The 17679-nt window shown below is 40.0% G+C and overlaps 1 protein-coding gene across 1 annotated transcript in view; it reads left to right on the plus strand.

The window, feature by feature from the left end:
- The window catches only part of OCA2 (OCA2 melanosomal transmembrane protein), a gene marked incomplete at both ends in the record, with an annotated part of 262492 nt that overhangs the window by 195670 nt on the left and 49143 nt on the right, over nucleotides 1–17679 (plus strand). Inside the window, 2 exons of the mRNA XM_082841763.1 lie at nucleotides 10575–10634; nucleotides 11272–11376. Coding sequence (XP_082697889.1) covers nucleotides 10575–10634; nucleotides 11272–11376 — 165 coding nt within the window. The remainder of the gene's footprint in view (nucleotides 1–10574; nucleotides 10635–11271; nucleotides 11377–17679) is intronic.

The following is a 17679-nucleotide window of genomic DNA, read 5'->3' on the forward strand; positions in this document are numbered from 1 at the left end:
TTAGAATTTTCTTTCATGTCATATGCAAATAAAGACATTTTAATTTCTTTTCTGATTGGAATGCCTTTAACTAGCTCACACTCTCCTCCTCTCTCTCCTCCAAATACCCTCCTTTTCTCTTCTTTTTCTTTTTATCCTGTCTTGTTGGCCAGAACCTCTAGTTTAATGTTGAAGTGATGAGTACTGACATTCATACCTTTTTTCTGATCTTAGGGGAAATGTATTCAGTTTTTCACCATTATGCATAATGTTAGATATAGGGGTTTTTAAAAAATAGATATCCTTTATTAGGTTGATAAAGTTAGGATATAGTCCTAGTTTGTTGTGAAATTTTATCAGTAATGTATATTGGATTTTGTCAAATGTTTTATCTGTATCTATTAAGATGACTATATGATTTTTAACATTGAATCTATCAATTTGAATCTATTAATGTGGTATACTACATTAACTGTTTTTCAGCTGTTAAATCTACTTTGCATTCCTGAAGTAAATCTCACTTGGTCATGGTGTATAATAAGTTTTTGAGGTAGATTACTATTATTTTGTTGAGAATTTTTGCATCTACATTCATGTGGGATATTGGTCTACATTATTATTTTTATGTGATATTTTGTCTGGATTTGGTATGAGCATAACATTGAATGAATATAACAGAATGAGTTCAGAAGTATTCTTTGTAGAAGAATTTGTGAAGGGCTGTTTTTAAATATTCAATAAAAGTTTCCAGTGAAGCCATCTGGGCCTGGAATTTAAATTGTGGGAAGGTTTTGTGTTTGATTTTACTAATTCAATTTCTTAGGCCTATTGAGGTATAACATTTCTTCTTGAGTAAATATTGCTAAATTTTGTCTTCTATGAACTTGTCTATTTCATTCAAGTTTTCTTAATTTTTGGCATAAGTTGTTTATAATATTGCATCTAATACTTTTTATTTCTGTGAAGTCATTAGTGATATTCCCTTTTCCATTTCTGATTTTGATGATTTGTGTCTTCTGTCTGCTTTCTTGATTAGTCTAGGTAAAGTTAGAAAATTTTTTGATCTTTAAAAAAATGAAATTCTAATTTCATTAATTTTCCTTTTTTCCATATTAAATCATTGGATAAACTCTTACATTGGAAATATGTTCTTTATATTTTTTTAAGCTGGGAATCCTTATAGACCCTAGTTTCTAAGATTTAGTTTGTACTGCAATTCATCTAAAAATGTCTAATCTCTCAGTGACAAAGATATTTTGTTTTCATTACCATCCTCTTCTTCCTTTATAGAAGTGTATGTCCTTAAAATTCCCAGCCTTTAAAAACTTTCTCAGGTTATTCAACTAGCCAGAAGAAAATCAATTTCCAACAAGCTTCTTTTTACTGAATTCTTGGTCCCTGGTTTCTTCTTGCTCCCTTTGACACATAGGTCTTCCTATTTTATTTTATTATTATTATTTTTAACATCTATAATGGAGTATAATTGCTTTACAATGGTGTGTTAGTTTCTGCTTTATAGCAAAATGAATCAGCTATACATTTACATATATTCCCATATCTCCTCCCTCTTACATCTCCCTCCAGCCCTCCCTATCCCACCCCTCTAGGTGGTCACAAAGCACTGAGCTGATCTACCTGTGCTATGTGGCTGCTTCCCACTAGCTATCTATTTTACATTCAGTAGTGTATTTATGTCCATGCCACTCTCTCACTTCATCCCACCTTACAATTACCTCTCCCCATGTCCTCAAGTTCATTCTCTATGTCTGCATCTTTATTCCTGTCCTGCCCCTAGGTTCTTCAGAACCTGGTTTTTTTAGATTCCATATATATATATATACATATATATGTAGTACACTGTATTTGTTTTTCTCTTCCTGACTTATTTCACTCTATGACAGAATTTAGGTCCATCTACCTCATTACAAATAACTCAATTTCATTTCTTTTTATGGCTGAGTAATATTTCATTGTATATATGTGCCACATCTTCTTTATCCATTCATCTGTCGATGGACATTTAGGTTGTTTCCATGTCCTGCCCAATGTAAATAGAGCTGCATCGAACATTGTGGTACATGACTCTTTTTGAATTATGGTTTTCTCAGGGTATATGCCCAGTAGTGGGATTGCTGGGTCATATGGTAGTTCTATTTTTAGTGTTTTAAGGAACCTCCATACTGTTCTTCATAGTGGCTGTATCAATTTACATTCCCACCAACAGTGTAAGAGGGTTCCCTCTTCTTCACACCCTCTCAAGCATTTATTGTTTCTAGATTTCTTGATGATGGCCATTCTGACTGGTGTGAGGTGATCCCTCATTGTAATTTTGATTTCAATTTCTCTAATGATTAGTGATGTTGAACGTCCTTTCATGTGTTTGTTGACAATCTGTATACTTTCTTTGGAGAAATGTCTAATTAGGTCTTCTGCCCATTTTTGGATTGAGTTGATTGTTTTTTTTGATATTGAGCTGCATGAGCTGCTTGTAAATTCTGGAGAATAATCCTTTGTCAGTTGCTTCATTTGCAAATATTTTCTCCCATCTCTGGGTTGTTTTGTTTATGCTTTCCTTTGCTGTGCAAAAGCTTTTAAGTTTCATTAGGTCCCATTTGTTTATTTTTGTTTTTATTTCCATTTCTCTAGGAGGTGGGTCAAAAAGGATCTTTCTGTGATTTATGTCATAGAGTGTTCTACCTATGCTTTCCTCTAGACATTTTATAGTGTATGGCCTTACATTTAGGTTCTTAATCCATTTTGAGTTTACTTTTGTGTATGGTGTTAGGGAGTGTTCTAATTTCATTCTTTTACACGTAGGTGACCAGTTTTCCCAGCACCACTTATTGAAGTGGCTGTCTTTTCACCATTGTATATTCCTGCATCCTTTATCAAAAATAAGGTGACCATATGTGCATGGGTTTATCTCTGGGATTTCTATCCTATTCCATTGATCTATATTTCTGTTTTTGTGCCAGTACCATACTGTTTTGATTACTGTACATTTGTAGTATAGTCTGAAGTCAGGGAGCCTGATTCCTCCAGCTTTGTTTTTCTTTCTCAAGATTGCTTTGGATATTAGCAGTCTTTTGTGTTTCCATACAAATTGTGAAATTTTCTGTTCTAGTTCTGTGAAAAATGCCAGTGGTAGTTTGATAGGGATGGCATTGAGTCTGTAGATTGCTTTGGGTAGTATAGTCATTTTCACAATGTTGATTCTTCCAATGCAAGAACATGGTATATCTCTCCATCTGTTTGTTTTATCTCTCCTTCTGTTTGTATCATCTTTAATTTCTTTCATCAGTGTCATAGTTTTCTGCATACAGGTCTTTTGTCTCCTTAGGTAGGTTTATTCCTAGGTATTTTATTCCTTTTGTTGCTGGTAAAAGGGAGTGTTTCCTTAATTTCTCTTTCAGATTTTTCATCATTAGTGTATAGGAATGCAAGAGATTTCTGTGCATTAATTTTGTATCCTGCTACTTTTCCAAATTCATTGATTAGCTCTAGTAGTTTTCTGGTAGCATCTTTAGGATTCTCTCTGTATAGTATCATGTCATCTGCAAACAGTGACAGCTTTACTTCTTCTTTTCTTATTTGGATTCCTTTTATTTCTTTTTCTTCTCTGATCGCTGTGACTAAAACTTCCAAAACTATGTTGAGTAAGAGTGATGAGAGTGGGCAACCTTGTCTTGTTCCTGATCTTAGTGGAAATGGTTTCAGTTTTTCACCATTTTGGACGATGTTGGCTGTTGGTTTGTCATATATGTCCTTTATTATGTTGAGGAAAGTTCCCTGTATGCCTATTTTCTGGAGAGTTTTTACCATAAATGGGTGTTGAATTTTGTCAAAAGCCTTCTCTGCATCTATTGAGATGATCATATGGTTTTTCTCCTTCAGTTTGTTAATATGGTGTATCACATTGATTGATTTGCATATATTGAAGAATCCTTGCATTCCTGGAATAAACCCCACTTGATCATGGTGTATGATCCTTTTAATATGCTGTTTGATTGCTAGTATTTTTGCATCTATGTTCATCAGTGGTATTGGCTTGTAGTTTTCTTTTTGTTTTGACATATTTGTCTGATTTTTGTATCAGGGTGATGGTGGCCTCATAGAATGTGTTTGGCAGTGTTCCTGCCTTTTCTATATTTTGGAAGAGTTTGACTAGCAAGGGTGTTAGCTCTTCTCTAAATATTTGATAGAATTCGCCTATGAATCCATCTGGTTCTGGGCTTTTCTTTATGGGAAGATTTTTAATCACTCTTTCAATTTCCATGCTTGGCATTGGTATCTTTATGTTTTCTATTTCTTCCTGGGTCAGTCTCAGAAGGTTGTGCTTTTCTAAGAGCTTGTCCGTTTCTTCCAGGTTGTCCATTTTATTTGCATATATGTCTTGTAGTAGTCTCTCATGATCCTTTGTATTTCTGCAGTGTCAGTTATTACTTCTCCTTTTTCATTTGTAGTTCATTGATTTGAGTCTTCTCCCTTTTTTTCTTGATGAGTTTAGCAAATGGTTTATCAATTTCGTTTATCTTCTCAAGAACCAGTTTTTAGTTTTATTGAACTTTGCTATCATTTCATTCATTTCTTTTTCATGTATTTCTGATCTGATGTTTATAATTTCTTTCCTTCTGCTAACTTTGAGGTTTTTGTTTTTCTTTCTCTACTTGCTTTAGGTGTAAGGTTCGGTTGTTTTTTGAGATGTATCTTGTTTCTTCAGGTAGGATTGTATTGCTATAAACTTCCCTCTTAAAACTGCTTTTGCTGCATCCCATAGGTTTTTGGTCATCATGTTTTCAAAGTCATTTGTTTCTAGGTATTTTCTGATTTCCTCATTGATTTCTTCTGTTATCTCTTGGTTATTTAGTAGTGTATTCTTTAGCCTCCACTTGTTTGTATTTTTTACAGTTTTTTTCCCTGTAATTGATATCTAGTCTCATAGTATTGTGTTTGGAAAAGATACTGGATACAATTTCAATTTTCTTATATACACCAAGGCTTGATTTGTGACCTAAGATATGATCTATCCTGGAGAATGCTCCATGAGCCCTTGAGAAGAAATTGTATTCTGTTGTTTTTTGATGGAATGTCCTATAAATATCTATTAAGTCCATTTGATTTAATGTATAATTTAAATCTTGCATTTCCTTATTTATTTTCATATTGGATGATCTGTCCATTGGTGAAAATGGGGTGTTAAAATCCCTTATTATTATTGTGTTACTGTTGATTTCCCCTTTTATGGCTGCTAGGATTTGCCTTATGTATTGAAGTACTTCTATGTTGGGTCCATAAATATTTACAGTTGTTATATCTTCTTCTTGGATTGATCCCTCGATCATTTTGTAGTGTCCTTCTTTGTCTCGTCATAATCTTTATTTTAAAATCTATTTTGTCTGATATTAGAATGGCTACTCCAACTTTCTTTTGATTTCCATTTGCATGGAATATATTTTTCCATCCCCTCACTTTCAGGCTGTATATTTCCCTAGGTCTGAAGTGGGTCTGTTGTAGACAGCATGTATACATGTCCTGTTTTTGTATCCATTCAGCCAGTCTATGTCTTTTGGTTGGACCACTTAATCCATTTACATTTAACATAATTATCAATATGTATGTTCCTATTACCTTTTTCTTAATTCGTTTGGGTTTGTTATTGTAGGTCTTTTCCTTCTTTTGTGTTTCCTGCCTAGAGATGTTCCTTTAGCATTTTTTGTAAAGCTGGTTTGGTGGTGCTGAATTCTGTTAGCTTTTGCTTGTCTGTAAATGTTTTAATTTCTCCGTTGACTCTAAATGAGATCCTTGCTGGGTAGCGTAATCTTGGTTGTAGGTTTTTCCCTTTCATCAGTTTAAATATGTCCTGCCATTCCCTTCTCTCTTGCAGAATTTCTGCTGAAAGATCTGTTGTTAACCTTATGGGGATTCCCTTTTATATTACTTGTTGCTTTTCTCTTGCTGATTTTAATATTTTTTCTTTGTATTTTATTTTTGATAGTTTGATTAATATGTTTCTTGGTGTGTTTCTCCTTGGATTTATCCTGTATGGGACTCTGTGTGCTTCCTGGACTTGCTTGACTATTTCTTTTCCCATATTAAGGACGTTTTCCACTATAATCTCTTCAAATATTTTCTCAGTCCCTTTTTTCCTCTTCTTCTGAGAACCCTATAATTCGTATGTTGGTGCATTTAATGCTGTCTTAGATGTCTCTGAGACTGTCCCCAATTCTTTTCATTCTTTTTTCTTTATTCGGCTCTGCAGTGGTTATTTCTACTATTTTATCTTCCAGGTACTTATCCGTTCTTCTGCCTCAGTTATTCTGCTATTGATTCCTTCCAGAGAATTTTTAATTTCATTTTTTGTGATGTTCACCTTTTTTAAATTTGCTCTTTATTTCTTCTAGGTCCTTCTTGAACGTTTCTTGAATTTTCTCCATTCTATTTCCAATATTTTTGATCATCTTTACTGTCATTACTCTAAATTTTTTTTCAGGTAAACTGCCTATTACCTCTTCATTTGTTTGGACTGGTGGGTTTTTACTTTGCTCCTTCATCTGCTGTGTTATTTCTCTGTCTTCTCATTTTGCTTAACTTACTGTGTTTGGGGTCTCCTTCTCCCAGGCTGCAGGTTTGTATTTCCTGTTGTTTGTGTGTCTGCACCCAGTGCATAAAATTGATTCTGTTGATTGTGTAGGCTTCCTGGTGGAGGGGATTGGTTCCTGTGTTCTGGTGGATGTGGCTAGATCTTGCCTTTCTGGTGGCCAGGACCGTGTCTGGTGGTATTTTTTTGGGTGTCTGTAAATATATTATGATTTTAGGCAGTGTCTCTGCTAATGGGTGGGTTTGTGTTCCTGTCTTGGTAGTTGTTTGGCATAGGGTGTCCAGCACTGTAGCTTGCTGGTCATTGACTGGAGCTGGGTCTTAACATTGAGGTGGAGATATCTGGTAGAGTTTTTGCCATTTGATATTTAATGGGCCCAGGCAGTCTCTGGTTGACCAATGTCCTGAACTTGGCTCTCCCACCTCAGAGGCTCAGGCCTGATACCTGGCCAGAGCACCTAAACCCTGTTAGCCACCAGGCTCAAAAGTAAAGGGAGAATAATAAATAAATTAATTAAAATTATTAAAATTTAAAATATTTTAAAAATTAAAAAGTAGTAAAAAAGAATGAAAGAAGAGAGCAACCAAACCAAAAAACAAATCCACCAATGATCACAAGTGCTAAAAGCTATACAAAAAAAAAAAAAAAAAAGACAGACAGAAACCTAGGACAAATGCAAAAGCAAAGCTTTACTGACAAAATCACACAAAGAAGCATATACATACACACTGACAAAAAAGAAAAAGGAGAAACATATATATATATACACATATATATGTATGTAAAAGGAAGAGAGCAACCCAATCATTAAGCAAATCTACCAATTATAATAAACTCTAAATACTAAACTAAGATAAACATAAAAACAGAAACAAATTAGATGCAGAAAGCAAACCCCAAGTCTACAGTTGCTCCCAAAGTCCACTGCCTCAATTTTGGGATAACTTGTTGTCTATTCAGGTGTTCCAGAGATGCTGGGTACATAGAGTTGATTGTGGAGATTTAATCTGCTGTTCCTGAGGCTGCTGGGAGATATTTCCCTTTCTCTTCTTTGTTCGCACAGCTCCTGGGGTTCAGCTTTGGATTTGGTTCAGCTTTGGATTTGGCCCCACCTTTGCATGTAGGTCATCTGAAGGCGTCTGTTCCCTGCCCAGACAGGAGGGGTTAAAGTAGCACCTGATTAAGTGGCTCTGGCTCATTCATGCTTGGGGGGAGTGAGGGGTATGGAAGGCAAGGCGAGCCTGTGGCTGTAGAGGCCGGTGTGACGTTGCAACAGCCTGAGGCGTGCTGTGTGTTCTCCCAGGGAAGTTGTCCCTGGATCACAGGACCCTGGCAGTGGAATGCTGCACAGGCTCTGGGCAGGGGATGTGTGGATAGTGACCTGTGCCTGCACACATGCTTCTTGGTGCCTGCAGCAGCAGCCTTAGTGTTCCAGCCTGTCTGTGGTGTCTGTGCTGATAGCCATGGCTTGTGCCAGTCTCTGGAGGTTGTATAAGCGGTGCTCTGAATCTCCTCTCTTCATGCACCCCAGAAAAATTGTCTCTTGCCTCTTAGGCAGGTCCAGATTTTTTCCCAGACTCCATCCCAGCTAGCTGTGGTGCACTAGCCCCCTTCCGGCTGTGTTTACACAGCCAACCCCAGTCCTTTCCCTGGGATCTGACCTTCAAAGCCCAAGCCTCAGCTCCCAGCCCCAACCTGCCCCAGCCAGCGGGTGAGCAGCCAAGCCTCTTGAGCTGGTGAGTGCTGGTCGGCAACAATCCTCTGTGCAGGAATCTCTCCACTTTGCCCTCTGCACCCCTGTTGCTGCTCTCTCCTCCCTGGCTCGGAATCGCTGCCCCCGCCCCTGCCCAGCCCCCATCTCCATCAGTGAAGGGGCTTTGTAGTGTGTAGAAACTTTTCCTCCTTCACAGCTCCCTCCCAGAGGTTTGGGTCCCATCCATATTCTTTTGTTTCTGTTTTTTCTTTTCTCTTTTGCCCTACCCAGGTACATGGGGAGTTTCTTGCCTTTTGGGAAGTCTGAGGTCTTCTGCCAGAGTTCAGTAGGTGTTCTGTAGGAGTTATTCCACATGTAGTTGTATTTGTGGGGAGTAAAGTGATCTCCACGTCTCACTTCTCCACCATCTTGAAGGTCTCCCTGACCTTGTATATTTTTATCTTCAATCTTTTTTTCTCCCTTATCTGAGTTGATTAAGGGTTATGTTAAATTTGATTTCCCATTTCTTGGCAGTTACATTATCTTTTAGTGGTTTACTCTAGAGATGACAGCTTATATTCTTAACTCATCAAGGGCAAACGTTAATTGTTACTTACACTCTTCAACTCTATTTTCTTTAAACAAAATTCCTCTACTATATCCAGTACCTGTGGATTCTCATTCTTGCATGTTGGTGGTATATCCAAATCTGTTTTGGTTATTTCTGCTCTTGTTCATGTTACTTGTCTTCTTGCATTCTTGATGACCCTAGATTATAATTTTGTTACTTGATCTTAATCTGTGGGACTCTTGAGAGGCTACATTTGGGGTTCTTTCTTCCAGAAACTTCTTTTGTTTGCCTCTGCTGGATGCCAGGGGATAATTTTTTCAGCCTGTTTCGAGGCTGTCAGTGCAGTGTGAGAATCCCTGTTTCAGCCTACAACCTTGCTGCTGCTCACACCTCAGTGCTCTGACTTCAGCGCTTGGTTGGCATCAAGCTCAAGGCAATTTCATCCTTCCTTGCCATTCAAGTCTGCAGCTCCCAGCCAGCTGTAAGAAATATTTTCATGGGAAGGGAGATTCCTTGGAAAACATTACATTGTCTTGCTAATCCAGTAATGCCCTAAAAGTGTGTTTTATCCAGGGTCTATTTATTTAGCTGCAGAAGGGACCTTAAGACCTCCTAGTCCCTCATTTTGAAAAAAGTAGTGGCATTGATTTATTGTATTTGTCTAATTTCAGTGGAACAGGGATGTCAGATCATTGCTGAACCAGCTTTTTGCAGCTAGTCACTGCAACAGAAGGATAATTATGTTTCATATTGTGAGGGATTTACATCGTATTATACAACCATCTTTTCACTATATAAATTGATGGAGGAGAAAAGTGATGCATATAATCTTCAGCTGTACATAAACTTTAGTTTGCTGAAGTGTAGAGTATATATTTACAACTTTAGATTTGATAGAATTAGATGTTACATAGTTATTTGTCATTTTATAAAGGAGTATCTATTGGCTATTTGTATTTTCCTCATATCTTGACTTCCTTTTTTAAATATAGTCAAGCTGATGTTTTCAGTATTTGTAATCATTCATTATGATGACATCACAGTGAAAAGGCCACATTTGAGAGGTGCTAGGTAGCTATGTCACCCCCATGTCTGGTTCCTTCTCGGTGCTTCCTGTCTGGGATCTGTCATGGACAGCAGAAGATCTCCTCCTCAGCTGGAACAAAGTGGGAAGACTGAGCAGAATGGCTCCTGAACTTATGTCTCCATCTAATCTTCTTTCCTACCTTTCTCTGGACACAATTTTCAGAATCTGTCTAGTACTATGAAAATAGTACATGCTTCAGTTAAATAGACGTTTCTTTGAAAGTTATGAAAACCATGCATTTTCTTTATATTCTTCTAAAACTCTGTGATGCTTAGCTTTAAAAAGGAATTTGAAATGCAACTTACTTGCAAGACATTCTATACGGAGAGACATTTCATTATGTACAGGTGAACAGTACTCCTATACAGCGATCTTAAAATAAAGAAATGGCCTTCCATCCAAATGTAAATTTAGCATGGATATTAACTCAAATGAATGAGAAGTTCCTGCCTCTGCTACTGTGCTCTTCTCAATGAATCTTCAGTGTGCATATAAGATAGTAAATTATTTATAGACTGTGTGTTTGATCTTTTATAAAAAAATGAGAGCACCATGTTCACTTATTCTCATTTTAAAGACATGTTTTTAAAAATTTGATATATTCTCAGTTTTAAACTGATTCTTATCATACCTCTATTTCTTCTAGGCATTGGCACATCTCCACTTAATAGAGTATGTTGGAGAACAGACTGCTTTGCTAATAAAGGTACATTAAATACTGCAATATAATGTGCTCCAGCCACTATTCCTTTGATTTTTTTTTAATTGGCAAAAATATGTCACATTAATTATATAAAAAAGTATATCAGGGAACCTATTTTATCTTGTGTAGCTAAGAGATGAAAAGAGACTTTTTCAAAGAATATATAATTACAGATGCCTGCAATTTTGCTATTAGCCTTTAGTTAAAAACTTTCTGGGAAGGAGAGAATTGAGACAGCAGTCTCAGTAAGTGATGGACAGAGGTCGCAGCCTAGGGTCACCACACGGGAAGTGAGGTCAGTGTGACCAGTGTGTCACCTGGTGTCCCACAAGGAATTGGAACACTGGACCTGCTGCCCCCCACCCCGTCCCAGCCCCCAAAGGTTGGTTGGCTTGAGCATGATTGGGAGTCACTCCTCTCGGTTACTTGTAGACCCTGGCCCAGGCTCCTGGTAGGGGTCGGGAAAGCCCAGTTGGTCCTGTTTGCACACCTGGGTCTCCCTTGCTCTCCTTGTGTGGAAGAGGAAGGACCAAGAGCCCTGTGGTCCCTTCTGAGTCTCACATGTCCTAGCATCAGATCCTCAGTGCGTATGATCTATGTAGCTATGGTACACTGCCCTGCTCTTATCTGTTCCTTCCAGATGGTCCCAGAAGATCAGCGCCTTGCAGCTGCCATCATCTTGGTGGTCTGGGTCTCAGCCATCGCATCGTCCCTGATTGACAACATACCATTCACTGCTACCATGGTGAGTCACAGTCTCCTCCATGTGATGAGGGCCCAGGTTTCACCTGCACACAACCTGGACTCACCCTTCCTTCCAGAAGAAGCAGAGAATGAGCCCTGTCCCTTTACTGCACTCACAGTTTAAGGGGACAGATGTGATGGATCCCAGGCAGCAGCTGGGAGCTGAGGCCTACAGCTGCTGTGGGCAGTGAATCCCAGGATGGCTGGTTGTTCAGGGTCAGTCTGACTGGGAGCTGCCACCTCTCATGGAAAAGACAGTCTTTCTTTCTTTCTTTTTTCAAAGAAAATTGGAAGACACCAAAGACAGAGGCTGGTTGAAGGTGTTCATCCTTTATTCCTGACAAATGCAGAAACTATTCTAACTGGCTGGGGTAGCTTCTGGTGCTATGGCCTGGATAAGATTTTGAATTCTCTGTGTGATCTTGACCCAAGTCAAGATTAGGGGGTCCATATTAGAGGACTTTTACAGGGTTGTTCCTGCTGTGTCTTCTGACGTCACTGATTGCTCAACTTACGGCAGAATTGTGAATGCCTGGTATGACAGCATAAAGGTGAGAACAGGAACCTCGGGTCCTGTCACAGCACCTGGTATCCCAGGTGTGATGGGCATGCATGAACACTCCTCATGGCTGAATTCTCAATAGAGGAGACTTATCTCTTGTTCTTGTGACCTTGAGGGCCACTCCTCTCACACAGGACCTTAGGGTGACTGGGGCTCTATGTCACCATGCATTGCCTGGAATCACAGTGTCTGCTGCGTTGATGCTCCAGTTACCTAGCTATTGTTCTTCCAGGGTCTGGGTCTGGTAATTCTGAGTTAATTCTGTGGCTATTATTATTTCTTCATGAAGCCCTGAGTTAGAAGAGTCATCTGGATGTTGTTGAATGTGCTGTTACTGCTCAGCAGGTGCTGTCATTACTGTGGTCCTGCAGAGGGCCAGGGGCAGCAGCACCTCTCAGGCAGGCTAAAGCGGCAGAGCCCTGGGCTTCTGAGACACCAGGTCAGCTTGCGTGTGAATCCCTTTCTTAGCTGAAATAGATTCTGTAGAAGACCCCGTGCATCTGAACCCTATGTAGCTGAAGCCCAGAGAGTTTCATCAGCAAACCTTTCTGTGCTTCCTCGAGGCCCTGCATGCTCACAGCTGATGCACTCTACCTTCTCGGCAGCTTCCAGGTTTCAGGACCCAGACCCTCTCTTGGACTGAACAAAATGGTCCCTATTGTTGAAAATTTAGATTCCTCTACTTTCTAAAAATATGACAATTTTGGTATTTTTCTTCCCCAAATATTAATAATTACTCAAAATTTAAATTTAAAAACTACATCAAAGGAATCACAGAGGGTAGGATAACAAATATCAGTACGCTTACCACCCAAAATGAGGAAAGTTTTATTCCCTCTGCCTCAGGTTTTCTTGTTTGTTTTGTTTTTAAGAAATAAAACATTATAGAGGAATGTAACATTCTCTGTTCCTTCCCTCAACCCCAATATCATTCTGTCCTTACCTTTCCTGAGGGAGCTACCTTCATAAATCTGGGGCATATCACTGTGGAAGGGATTAAAAGAAAGATCTTAGTTTGTGTGAGTCAACATGGTATGGAAACTAACTCCTGAGAAACCAAAACAGCAGCTGCATGGCATGGAGCTTCCTGCAACCCACAGATCTCTGCCACCTGAATTTACCATGTCAGCACATGATATCCACTATGGCTGCATCAGAAGAGGGCCACTTGGGTTTCTGCCTTAGTCTGGAAGTGGCATCAGAAGTGACCTGTCACAGTCCTTGGGTGGGAAGTGGACACATGGCCCTGTCCAGATGCAGGGTCCTGGGAAGTATGCAGCACAGAGAGCTGGGCAGACACTTAGGTCTGCACCACTGTCCCTTGCTCCCTTCCTCCCTTCTTTTCACTTGGCTGTCTTTTTTGCCACTTCTTTCTCATTTTTGTGGCGTTCAGGGGATGTGGTCTGTAGGATTTCATACTTAGACACCCCTTTGACCTAGTATGTGGCCAGTTTGCCCCATGTGAGAGCAGAATTCTGCACATGCCCACATGTACAAGCACATTGACTGTACTGTTAGAGCTTCTTTAGATTCACTCATTCTTTCTCTAATCAATCAATTCTGATAGAGCAAATCACTTTACTGGTTTATCTATTTCAACAGACAATTCAATACATTTTTATGAGTACTATGCAGTCGGATTAGGCATTAGAGGTTCATTATCTGTATCTCTTCAGGATGGTGGTTTCTTTCACACTGTGTAAGGTCTCTCTTCATCTCTGCTCTGAGCTTCTGCCTGGTTTATCTTTTTCCAATTCTTTATTTTCAACCTTTTTTTAAATTGTTTTTTAAATCCCTTTTTAGTTGTATTTTTTAAAACAACATGCAAATGGATTTTTAAAATTCCAAGCAGATCATCTCTGTTAAGAGAATAGTTTTGAAACTGCTAGGTGGCATTTCAGGGGGCTCTGAGGAGCTCAGAAAGCACAGAAAGAATTCAGTGAGAGACAAAGTGATAGATGAGAAGTGATTTATTATAATAGGATGCTTGTGAGGCTTACAAGAGGGTGCTGCACCCAAGAACTTAGTGGGCTCCAGTTTTATAATTAAAGGAAAAGTGGGAAGGGGGAAAAGACCATCTTCTTCCTCATTCTTGAGTAGACATCAAACTTCCATCAATAGCTCTTCCTCCAGGTTGGGCAGGGGAGTTTTCTTGTCCCTACATGTTCAGGCCAGGACTGTCATGGTGCAATGGAAATGAGCAAAAAGGCAGTAACATATGTTAAAAATTGTAAATCATCTCAGGTTTTAGTATAATGTCATCTTTTCCTTATATTTTTGTTTATAGTGTGTGCAATGGAGAATGTCCTAAGAATTCTTAACTTACTGAGCTCACTGGGCAGGATGTGGGTCTCATGCCACCATTGTTTTATTGTTTTGGGGCATGTCTCATGTTTCTGTTGTGTGGTTTTTTGCTAAGCTTGGTTTTGTGGTTAAGCAAACCTGCTTTCTTGAGTGATCATTAATTTACAGAAGTCTCCCATACTTTTTCTTTACTTACAATCCCCTAATAGGATTAACTATTTAATTACCTACATTGTCCCTTTACTCTTTCCCTTTTGGTTAACATGTTTAAATTTATTGTGTTGATTGACAGACTTGAGTTTATTTCTACTATTTTATTAAGGTTTTGCATTTATTATGCTTTTTCTTTTCTGATTCTTTTTTCCCTGTTATTTTCTGATTTCTCTTTGACTGGCTGATTTTATTCCTAAGTCTTTTAGTGGGGATCTTTCTATCTGTAATGCACATAGTTGTATCTGCATTTCAAACAACAGTTGCAATCAACATGAGAAATAAAATATTGCCTGCCAAATATCAGTAAACAAAGGATGCCACAGTCATCAGCAATTGCAGCCACCTCCAATGGTGAGCCAGTGAACCCTGAGGGGATTCAGGAAGGAAACAAAGAATGCCTGCCATCTAGCAGCCATCAGACTGCACAAGGGTGAGCCCTGGGGGAACTCAGGAAGTGAAAACACAGGATATTAGCCCCAAATGCCTGAGGTGCATATCAAAGGAATGATTTCAATGAGCCCAGACTCTTGTACCTTCCCATACATGGAAAAGCACTAAATTCCTTAACTTGAGATATCTGTTTTCTTTCATTAACAATAATTTTTAGACATTCAGACTACCTGCCCTTTGTTGTAAAACTCCTATATATCCTGGTCCCCCCCCACCCCCGCCTCTTTGGAGCAGTTTTCTCAGGGTTATTTGAGATACTGCCTCCTGGGCTTGAATTCCTAAGAATATCCACCAAATAAAACATAACTCTCAACTTTTAGGTTGTGTAATTTTTTTCAGTCGACAAACAGAACCTACTTTAGTTAGTTTAAGAGGATTAGGAGTTTATCTAAGAAAAGTGTACAGTTCATGGATTTTCTGAAGGACACCCTGAGTGGGGTTTGCCCCGTGAAGCCCCCAACTTCTGCTGCTTTGCCTGGGTTCCCTCTCCCAATGTTGGATGCTGAGTACCTGGGCCTTTGGCACTCTACCTTGAGCACACCTTGTCACATTTCTCCAAATTCTCCAAGCCTGGTTCTCAAGTAGAAGGTCTGATTTGGAGGAGCCCATGTCACATGCCTGTTCTAGCTACAAAAGGGATGGGGAAAGTGAGTTTCCAGCTTCTGCACTGGGGAGCCAGAGCTCATGAAACAGAGTTCCTCAAACATAGGAGTTCCTCAGAGCCTGCTTCAATACTTAAATGCCTTCTCTGCAATGCTTTCTGTACTTCCCGTGCGAGGCCTTGATTGTCCTCTGGGGTCCTATAACACTTTACACATAACTCCAGTAAGGTAGTCATTAAACTGATTGTCAAGACATGTCTGCAGCTGCATTCCCTTATTTACTAGCATTGTGCCTGGCACAAAGAAGATAGTTAACAAGTGTTTGTATGAATAAAGAGGTAAGTAAACCACAGTAGATTAATTTTTCCAAAGTAACTCTTCCTTCACATCACCCTTGGCTTATCCTCCAGCAACATTCTGTTACTCTCACTGAGGGAATTGGGCACCTCAGTGCTCGCTGTGTTTCTGAGAGTCATAGAAAATATTGCTGCACCATCTCTCTACCAGACCTCCCTACCATCTGAGACATACCCTCCTCTCCAGTTGGGCTGGTGCCACTTTCCTTAGCATGATACTGGGCATCTTTCTTGTGCCTTTGCCTACAATATTCTTTGCTGCTGGTAACAGCCATTCCCCTCAACTCTCTCCTTTTCCTTTTCCTGAGAGCTGGTCTCACCAACATACAGCCCTCTATGTTCCCCCAGTGGGAGGCTGTCCCTTCTCTGTATTCTTCTTCCCTGTGGCAGCTACTATCACTGCTGGCTGGAGACACCAGATGCTGGTCAAATGCATCAGCACTGGGAATCTCTGGTGTGCCCTGAGAAGACCCTGGGAATAGATGGATATTATAAATGCATTAGCATTGGAGACACTGCCAAAGTTGGCAGATGTGAAGCCAAATCTGGCCTCCGTATTCCAACACCAAATTAAATCTAGAGACAGAGTTTTGGGTGAAGTGGAAAAGAAAAGCTTTATTGACTTGCCAGGCAAAGGGGGCCACAGCAGGCTAATGCCCTCAAAACTCTGTGTCCAACCTGGGGGGAAGGGTGGTTTGTGAGGAGTTTTATAGTCCAGGGTGGGGTTGCTGATAAGGATCAGGATGCGTGCAGGGCCCACATTCCTTCAATCCAGAGATCACCTGGCATCAGGTAATGATGGGTGAATTGTGACCTTCTCTGGAATGAAGAGTGCTTCACCAAGAAGTTAACATCTTCCATTTGGTGGGGGTTTCAGTTTGGCAGAAGAGCTCAAAGATATTGCATGTGTATTCCTTGAGGGGGAACCAGGACCCTGCCTCAAGGCTGCACTATTGTTTCTTGACTGCTCCTCCCTTATCACTGCATCCCCTCCTTTCCCTGATTAGCAACTGTTTGAACCTGACCTTTGGAACTCAGGGAAGGGGACACAGAAAGGCTTTTGTCCCCAGGAGCCCCACAGGGTTCTGCTCAGTTTCAGATGTTCTGTTTCCCTTGGACCTTCCTTCCTGACCACCAGCCTGTGGGCTGCAGGTGCTCATAATCTTTCCTTCCTTGCTGCCTGCCCTGTGGATATGGGGCTTCCTCAATTTCAGCCCTGCAATTGTCCTCATAAAAAAGATATATAGATATCTTCCCTGCTTCTGGCCTCTGACAGATGCAATGACATGAATGGGTCCTGGGGAAGTGATTTAGGTTTCCTGCCTAGATAGGATAACTCCTGCACATTTCACAACCCTTCTCCCAACCAGGAGCATCTTCACTCTGCACGCCTGAGAAGCCCTCTAAACTTGGATTGTGTGGAAGGAAGGGGGACTATGGCTCTTTTCTGAGATCTCGGCAGTCATTTGTGTCCCTCTGCACCTCTGGCCTCATCCTTTGCATTCCAGAATCTTTGTGGTCTGTCCTGGCTTGCATGGACCTACAGAGCTCGGGCATTTCTAGAAAGGTAGTGCCCCTTCTACTCTATGAGGTCTAGTTTCTTGTACTGTTTCTGAGGCCAGCTCCAACCAAATGTCCCTTAGAGTACCTGCTCCTCACTGTACACTCCTGGGGAGAGCTGCTCAGGGTTTGTCTGCTCTGTGTATTTTTACTTTGGTGAGATTCCCATATTCTCAGTTTTCCTATTTTCCTGGGGGACTAAACAAGGAGACCCAAGAATGTCCTGTAGAAATACTGTCAGGTCAATCCAAGGGTAG

This window comes from Leucopleurus acutus (assembly GCF_964270905.1).
Source record: "Leucopleurus acutus genome assembly, chromosome: 6".
Taxonomy (NCBI): domain Eukaryota; kingdom Metazoa; phylum Chordata; class Mammalia; order Artiodactyla; family Delphinidae; genus Leucopleurus; species Leucopleurus acutus.